The sequence below is a fragment of the Sinocyclocheilus anshuiensis genome, unplaced genomic scaffold, assembly GCF_001515605.1.
Source record: "Sinocyclocheilus anshuiensis isolate Anshui unplaced genomic scaffold, SAMN03320099.WGS_v1.1 scaffold605, whole genome shotgun sequence".
Taxonomy (NCBI): Eukaryota; Metazoa; Chordata; class Actinopteri; order Cypriniformes; family Cyprinidae; genus Sinocyclocheilus; species Sinocyclocheilus anshuiensis.
Window position 1 is genome coordinate 382,396 of NW_015539865.1, and position 9,053 is coordinate 391,448.

The window sequence follows — 9,053 nt, forward strand, 5'->3', positions numbered from 1 at the left end:
TCATGAAGTTGTAATAACTTTGTTGTAATTTAATTTTGCATATGAGTATTTTCATCATCTTAACAAAATACATTATTAATCAATATTATCCACAATAATATTATCAATCACTTAATATGTATATTTTATATAAACATTTAAATATATTTTAATATTATGATTCATATTTAAAATCTTAATATTTTATTTAAATATTTACACTGGATGGATGGATGGATGGATGTATGTTACCTCTCAAAATGGCCCAATATCAGCTGATTAATCGTCCTGCTTGATATCCAAATAATTAAACATAGCATTAAAATAATACTGCAAATTCATGCAGGATAAAAAAAATCACGGCAGGCCAGAATTATTTTTTAGTTCTTTAATTAGGAGTACAATAAGCATCTTTATACATGAAATACATGTATGCTCCTAGTGGACATAACTGAAGCGGTCCAATGATATACAGCATATGGGCATAATATATTCATAACAAATATATTCTCAACTATATTAGTAATCATTATTCACATTCTGCGATGTACAATAAATGTTATTTCAAAGCAGGAATACTAAATTAGCCACCAAGAAGAAAGCACCTTTTATTTACTAGTAGTACACCAAATGCATTTAATGTAATACAATAATAAGGACAATTATTTCCAGTATTTCCATGTATCAAAAAGAAGCAGAAAAAAAGGGTAATAAAATGGAATAGATCTCCATGGAATGTTCATGAAATTGCTAAATGTGGAAAAATTTAATAAATGTTGGGGGACAAATATGTTTGCAACAAGGCATAGGTTACAGCGAAATCCACAGTGACTATCAATAAATAAGGATTTGGTAGCTTTCCTTATGTCCACAGTCCCAGACCAGGCAAGTCCTGTCAGCAAAACTGAGCAGATATGGGGCATATGGTGGCACAAGGGTGGCCATGAGGTGAAACAGACCCGTCCCTGCTTGTCTGAAGCGGAAATAAGGACTGATTTAATTCAGGCGATCTGCACAACTGCTTGCCATCTGCACCTCTATTCTGAACCATTTCCATTTGAAAGAAATGAGCCTTTTAAAGGGCCAGTCCACCCTTTTGAGTTTCATTATGCCTAACCTTTATGTTGTATATAAAAAAAAAAAACGTTTTTTTCAGATCTGTAGTGTGTAGTTTCTTTTAAGAAACCAAGTAAGGAGTCCTCACTGAGGTCAAATGGATTTACTCACAGGTTAAAAATTCATTTTCCAACGTGTAACAAACCCAGATTACATTACCTGAACCAAACAGACCCATGCACAAAACCCAAACTTATCCCAAAAATATGACCCATTAAAACTTGAAATGTACATCAATACTAGCCTGTGAGGCTTCTCTGTTGTAAACAACTGCTGAAATAACATTACTAGCGCAAAATTATTTTAAAATGATTAAAACGCAGCACATTTTCAAGCTTTTGATGCGAGCAGCTACAGCATATCCTCTCTCAGTGTCACAAAAAAACATTTTCTGGATGGTGGCTTGCTGATGATAAATGTTTCTGTGATATGCTGCAAAGCGAGTGTAAATGCATCATCAGTACATGTCAAAGAGCTTGAATCTGATCCAACATAAATCAATATTTTCTAGTTTTCGTTGTGGTTTTAGATACATTTTGACTGCCCAGTATTCTTCCCTTTACTCCTAATGCAAACATTATATAATCTAATGTAATCTGGACATCATGTCACTGAAACCGTCTTGCTGACTTTCAAAACCTTAAACAACAAACAAACAAAGCAGCTTTTTTCATATGTGTGCAGTGTTCTGATGATGGGAAATATGAAAAAAGTAAGCCAGTGTATTTGGGGACTGCAAAAATAAAGCTGTATACCAAAGAATGGCTCAAAGAAATAAGATGAGCTTCAGTTGTTGATGAAAACTTGATATAAGGCGCACCGAAAGAGACAGAGAAAGAGGGGAAGCTAGTGTAGCACGCAACATGCAGCTGCATATACGGAATCAAATATATACAGTATATATGTAAAAATATATGGAAATCTTTTTGGCCAGTGAGCTACATCAGCTTCAGTTCAAATCCACACTCACTAGACAACAGAGAGTAGTTCTGGACACTATAATATACCCTACAAATACAGCAGATGTGATGAATCGCCATTTACTCATAGGATATTGTTAAAAATATAAATATATTCATGTTTCCAGACAGGAAGTCAGGCTTTAGGGGAAAATTTGACACAAGTTGCATTGATTTTATTACGGCAACAGGTCGTAATCCGGAAACTGTACCAGTAATACTTTGCTTCGTAAATGTTAGCAGTTGGTTTGACCCAAAAAAAATCAATATTACTAGAGAAATGGCTCCCAACTTTACCACAAGAAATATAATCTTAAATCCACAATGTTCAGCAACAAATCTGTGTATTTGATTCCTGAAGATTTATGAGAATAAAGTGTCATTTTAGAGCTTCAAAAGATTCACGGACAGATTTTCCTACACCTTCATTAAGATTAAAGTGACATTGTATCAAAAAATGAGAGGGAGGATATGGGACTGACATGGTAGATAAAGAAATAATTTGTGAATTACTTGGGAGTTCAGTATGTCTCTTGGAAATATTACGCTTGGTGGACGCAATAACAGAAGCAGATAAGATCCTTTGAGATCCAAGAGGAACCAGTTACACTTTTGAGGAAGTGCTACATGTGCAGACTCCATCAGTTCCAAAAGGTAGCTGAGTGTGCCACAACAGGCAGCGAAAACTAAGAACTTTGATGTTTGAAAGCTCTAGAAATTCCTCCAGATGGTCCAAAGCTCCAACAGGTGTCCAGAGAATCTGAACCCTTCGAAGGCATCCAGAATCACAGGACTTTCCAGAGTTCAGATGTACCTCACACAAGCGCTCAGAAGTTCTGGAGTTCAGGTAGGTTCTTGTAGAGGTCCAAGGAGTCTGGGTTTGAGAAGGCCCCTCGCTGAGTGACGTCCTTACCTGCGATCACCTGCTTTACTGCGACTTCGACCTTCTTTCCGCTGATAGTGTACTGCAGGCAGAGGAAATGAAAAGTCAATCAGGTGGAAAAGTACAGAAAATAAAGCAAGTGAAGGAATTGCTACATAAAGAACGAACGTGCAAATTGAGCTCACCGGGATGTCTTTGGTCTCCAGTATCAAGGCTGGTACGTGTCGTGCAGAGAGAGCTACTCTGATAGCGCCGCAGATCTTCCCCACTAGCTCTTGACTGAAGCTCTTATTGGGTCCCATCTTCAGGAACAGAATCACCCTCTCCTCTCCATCACTGTTGTACTGAGGGACACAAAGGCTGTCGGAAACTTCCTCAAAGGCTTCCACTGGTTAAAGAGAGGGCAAAACAACGGTCTTAAATGCTGTCTTGCTATTATGTTAGCACATTCTAAATAATTATCGGCATTTGTAATTATTTAGATACAATTCTATACAATTTTTGTTTAAATTAAGTCACTAAAAATAAAATTGATGGCATGACCTTAAAAAAAAAAAACGTACAGTATGGAACATTATACATTTTTGTTTCTTTTAGTTTTTCAAAAGATGAGATTACACTTCATGGTGTTATTAAACTATAATGTTTTTAAATACTAACTTTAAGTGAGCTTTAAATGACAGCAAAGGTAATCTAAACATAAAAATAGGTGGAATAAACATACACAATTACATTTTTTAAATCAGCTGATAAGCAGCTGATATTGACCGATATCAATCATAGTTTCCACAAAAAATATTAACCAGTTTTCAAACCATTTCTTGAGCACCAAAATCAGCACTTTAGAATGATTTCTGAAGCATCATGTGATACTCAAGACTGGTGTATATTATTTTAAAATATATTTAATTCGAATTTAAGATTTTAAAATTGTAACATTTCACAATATTTCTATTTTACTGTATTTTGGATCAAATAAATGCAGCCTTAGTGAGCATTTAAAAAACAAAAACTTACTGACATAAAACTTTTCAGTATATATATATATATATATATATATATACAGTGGGTACGTATTTAATTAGAATTTAAGATTTTAAAATTGTAACATTTCACAATATTTCTATTTTACTGTATTTTGGATCAAATAAATGCAGCCTTAGTGAGCATTTAAAAAACAAAAACTTACTGACATAAAACTTTTCAGTATATATATATATATATATATATATATATATATATATATATTGTTTTACATTTCATGTCTGTTTCATGTGTGCTTGTGTAACTGTATTTTGCTAAACAGAAAAAGGTCAATTGCTAGACTACTTCTGTAAGTGGGTGGCCTATTTACATGAAAAACACGCACATGACAGAGCCTTGCTGAACACCTAAAAATTATGTGTCTAAGAAATCATTTACCTTTGCTCTCAAAATTGAGCAAGCATATCTAGGGCAGTGTGCCAGGATGTAATGAAGGCACCGGTACGAAATTTCTGAGCTCCCAAACCGAACACCATTAGGATTCAAGGTTCCGTCACTGAAAATACAGACAGAACAAATACTGCTTTATACCAATACTAATCTCACAGTATCATCATACAATAACAGCAAGATTATAAGCATCTAAGCATAAACTAGAGAAGATGATCAAACAAAGCAGAACAAAAAGCGAGACTTACCTTCTCCCCAGCATGACGACTCCTCCCGTTTTTGGATTTATCTTACAGTAATCACCGTGGGCCCAGAGTCCTGAATGAGGAGATACACACAGATATATGGATTGGACAAATAGTTATAGAAAGAAGCAGAGGACGCTAATTAAGGCTGAACTGTCCCGATTGGCCTTTTCCTACTTCTCCAAACTGACAGCAGTGAGGCTTCTAGGAGATTTTTCTTGTGCTAACAAAAGCTGGCAGGTTCTTTTTTTTCCTTTTCACCCTCAGAAATCATTTAATCAATACGGCGGAAAAGCTGCAGCCTCTTCTGAACACACTGAAGCGGCATGTTTGTTTTCCAAATCAAAGGGAGGAATCGTTTGCTTTCTAAATCGGACAGAAAACACACTTCACTGTGAGCACTTCACAGTATAAGAGCTTTGAAGGAAGGAAGCACAGTACATCTGTGAGCCTCTATAGGCAAATGTGAGTATAGGCAATGAGTCTGAAGCAATGCATTTTGGAATGATGCCTATAATGCCTTAAATGCTGCCTGTCTAGAGTGAGACAAAGAGATCTAGGGTGATGTCATGTGAAGGGTTACCTGGGAAGGTAGAAAAGTAGGCTTTGTGGTATTTGCTGCTGTTCTCGTCGTTCCAGAAATGAGTGGGCTGGCACGGGATGGGCTTCAAGCACACCAGCTCCCCGCTCTCGCCCCAAACAGGCTTACCTGAAATACACACCAAACACAACAGGTTTATTGAAGCAATAAATAGTTAAATTGAAGCAAAAAAAACAACAACTTTGTTACATTTGTTAATTCATCATTATTCTGCCAGGTAAATTAGGTTCTCCGCATTAGTGTAGGTGATATTGTTAACATATAGGCTTTAAATAATATATATTATTTATATAATAAATCTACACTACCAATCAAAAGCTTGGGGTTAGTGTGATTTTTTTTTAATGTTTTTGTGAAACATTAATAATGTGAAATATTACTACTACTAATTTAAAAGAACTTTTCTATTTAAATATACATTTTAAAATGTAATTTATTCCTGTGATGGCAAAGCTAGGTTTTCAGCAGCCATTCAGTCTTCAGTGTCACATGATCTTTCAGAAATTATTCCAATATTCTGATTTAGAGAAACATTTCATATTATTTCCAATGTTGAAAACGTCATGCTGATTACTATTTTCGCACAAACTTTGACGATATATATACATTTTAACTACTTCATATGTGAATCTAATCAAACCAGATTTCAGATCCAAAACTATTAATTTTGTATTAAAAACAGTAGAATGAAATAAAAGACAACCTCCATTGTCTTGACCATAAAATCAGAGATAAACATGAGCTATCTCTCACCTTCACAGTTCCAGGACTCCACGGCCATGCCCAGATTTCGGGCCTGAATTTCCCCTCTGTAAACAGGCACCGTCATGTTCTGACCCATGAAGCATGAAATGATGTCTGTGCCACCTGAGGGAATATTAAAGATGTTAATATACAGTTGATCAAAATCTTCAAGGCACGAACATCTCAGGTTTGTGGAGAAATTCAATATCAGACATCCTTCATGTTTCAAAATATCTTCACAGCAGATAAAAAGCTCTAGAAATTTAGTTTACTTTTTGGGAACTGATGGGCTGTTTTCATTAATGCAAACTTGTTGGCATAATTTGCTGATTTGTTCTCCTGTCTCCATTTATATGGACCACAGTTTCTATACCACAGCTCTTCCCTATTGATTTGTTTACCAGACACAATAAAAGCAAAAGGAAGCTGAACAAAGGTGCTCAAATATCTATTTGGCCCAACAAACTCAGGCCGTTCTTCGGGAATGAAACTGGTTCGCACGATACTTCTCTACAAATAAAATGCTGGTTTTGTAACCTCAGCACGTGTCAAACAATCTTTTTGATGGTGGCCACTGGGACAAGACCACAGGAACCAGTTGAGTCCTCTGCACAATGTGACATTGTTGCAGCCTGGAACTGAACTGCTGGTTTCGTCTGGTCAGAGAAGAACTGGCCCCCCGACTGAGCCTGGTTTTCTCCCAAGGTTTTTTCTCCATTCTGTCACCGATGGAGTTTTGGTTCCTTGCCGCTGTCGCCTCTGGCTTGCTTAGTTGGGGACACTTCATTTCCAGCGATATCGTCGACTTGATTATACAGATATTATTTCAACTGAACTGAGCTGGATGATGACATCGCTGAATTCAATGAACTGCCTTTAACTGAAAATTGAGTGTTTACTATTATCATTTTGCATTATTGACACAATATTTTCCTTATTAATGCTGTACAGTTGCTTTGACACAATCTGTATTGTTAAAAGCGCTATATAAATAAAGGTGACTTGACTTGACTTGGAGAAAAAGCCAAAAACACAAAAGCAGCGACATTACTAAATTTAAAAAACTACATTTACATTCTAAGTGCAAGATTTTAAGTGCAAGATTCTCCAGCAGCTGACCTGAAAGCGGGAACTAACTGAAGGCAATAACAGTTCACACTGACACACAATATAGCGCCCCCTGTGGCAATGATGAGAAATGCAATGGGTACTTGTGTTATGAATTGCATCGACAGATTTTGAATCTCAACAATACACAAACTTATGCTTATGCAGCTAGAAGTATGCGAGTTATTGTACTTCAACAGAGTAAGTTTGGGCCTATATTTAATGAGTCACCCAGTATAAAGACTGATCCTACAACATGTGTGAGCAGCTTGGATGCTCAGTCATTATAATGCCAGCACAGAGAAGGGTGGAGAGAGCGAGAGAGAGAGACGGGGGGGGGTATTTGATATTGCAACCCAAAAGAAAAAAGCAAGACAATCAATATTTCAAAATAATGAGGTTTTGTGGAGAAAAACAGGGAGAGGTGGTGTTGGATAGAGTAAAAATAGGTCTCAGTAATTGACAAATGTAACGGCTGTAAAGTCGGATTATAAAAGAGACTAAATAAAAAAAAAGGCAAAAGAGAAAAAGGCTGCTGGGATAACAGATATATGTGTGTTTATGTGTGTATGTGACAGATGGTAGATGATATCGGGGGGTCTATTGGATTCAGGTGATTCTGGGTGGCTGAAAGTGTTAAAGTCTCCTGCCAGCTGGCCCTCTGCACTCAGAAGTCTGGCTGGCACAGAAGCAGGAACGGCGGGAAACAAGCCCTGTCACATATGCTCTGCTTGACATTAGGGTCAAGGTCAAATCTGCCTCGGGTTGGCAGAGGTCACGTATCTGAGGGGAGGCATGCACAGCGCTGATCCCGGACAAAACGTTTTTTCAGTATCTCATAGGGCCAACAGGCTATCTGAGCTCAGAGCTGAAGACAAGCATCGCGTATCTGCGCTGCTGTTTTCCAGCACACATCTTTAGGTAGCTTGACATTTCAAAAACCTCTGGAGTCAAGAAACGTCAGTCAAAGCCTTTTTCTGACAAGTTATGAGGCTCATGTGCTCTGCAAAAGTGCCAGAATTCAATGAGATTGCTGTCATGGTATCAAATGTGAGCCAAATGGCAAATCAAAAAGCCTTCACGGCAGACATGCAAAAACGTCTTCCGAATGCATCAAAATCTGTCACTCATTTAAGACAATTAGATTAAATTGTCAACTTTAGACTCACATTATGATCATTTTTTAACAAAATTCTAAAAGTTTACTCTTCCAAACATTTACCATGCTAAATCATAATAACCATATTAAGCATAACCACATGAAACATATTTACTTAAAGGGGTCATCATATGCTACATGCACTTTTACAAGTTGTTTGAACTGAAATGTGTGTTGGCAGTGTGTGTACACAACCACCCTATAATGATATATTTCAGAATTACATTAGTTTAAGGGAAAGGGGAGGAAGCAGCAAGCAGTATTACTCAACTAAAGGTCAACTAAATCAAGTTAAAAGATTCACTTCAGCTTTCTGCTTTCGAAATGAATTGCTAATTCGGCATTTCATTAACACTGCTCCTTATTCATTTTTGTCCTCTTCTTTTATTTTTTGGTGAATTTCATAAATCTTAAAGGGGTCATAGGATGCTACATGCACTTTTACAAGTTGTTTGAACTGTAATGTGTGTTGGCAGTGTGTGTGTACACAACCACCCTATAATGACAAAAATCCACCCAGTGGTTTTTTTTTTATCTACTAAAATATTTACCCCTTTCTTAAATCGAGCCGGTCTCAGATGTCTCAGGCCCCTCCCATGATAGTTTGATTGAGAGTAGTGTTTCAGCACAGACTGGACTGGCATCTTACCTTAGACCCACCCTGAGAGAGCTGTCATTAGTCCGCCATTGTTTCACCGCCGGAGCAGATGTAGAAAAGAATGACTCCTAAGCGATTGAGGTGTTTTGTTCTTGGATGTAGTAATGAACATAGCAGTCGTCATTTACTCCCGACATCTGAGCCGCTGAAGACGCAGTGGATTACGTT

General features: G+C 37.0%; 1 protein-coding gene across 1 annotated transcript in view; it reads right to left on the reverse strand.

Annotated features, from left to right (window-relative positions):
• Positions 1-339: 339 nt before the first annotated feature.
• The window catches only part of LOC107684991 (acetoacetyl-CoA synthetase-like), a 57,170-nt gene continuing 48,456 nt past the window's right edge, over positions 340-9,053 (reverse strand). The window contains exons 12-18 of the mRNA XM_016481398.1: positions 5,971-6,084; positions 5,200-5,325; positions 4,620-4,689; positions 4,427-4,477; positions 4,047-4,060; positions 3,123-3,319; positions 340-3,019 (exon numbers count right to left, since the gene is read on the reverse strand). Coding sequence (XP_016336884.1) covers positions 2,882-3,019; positions 3,123-3,319; positions 4,047-4,060; positions 4,427-4,477; positions 4,620-4,689; positions 5,200-5,325; positions 5,971-6,084 — 710 coding nt within the window. The 3' untranslated portion in view covers positions 340-2,881. The remainder of the gene's footprint in view (positions 3,020-3,122; positions 3,320-4,046; positions 4,061-4,426; positions 4,478-4,619; positions 4,690-5,199; positions 5,326-5,970; positions 6,085-9,053) is intronic.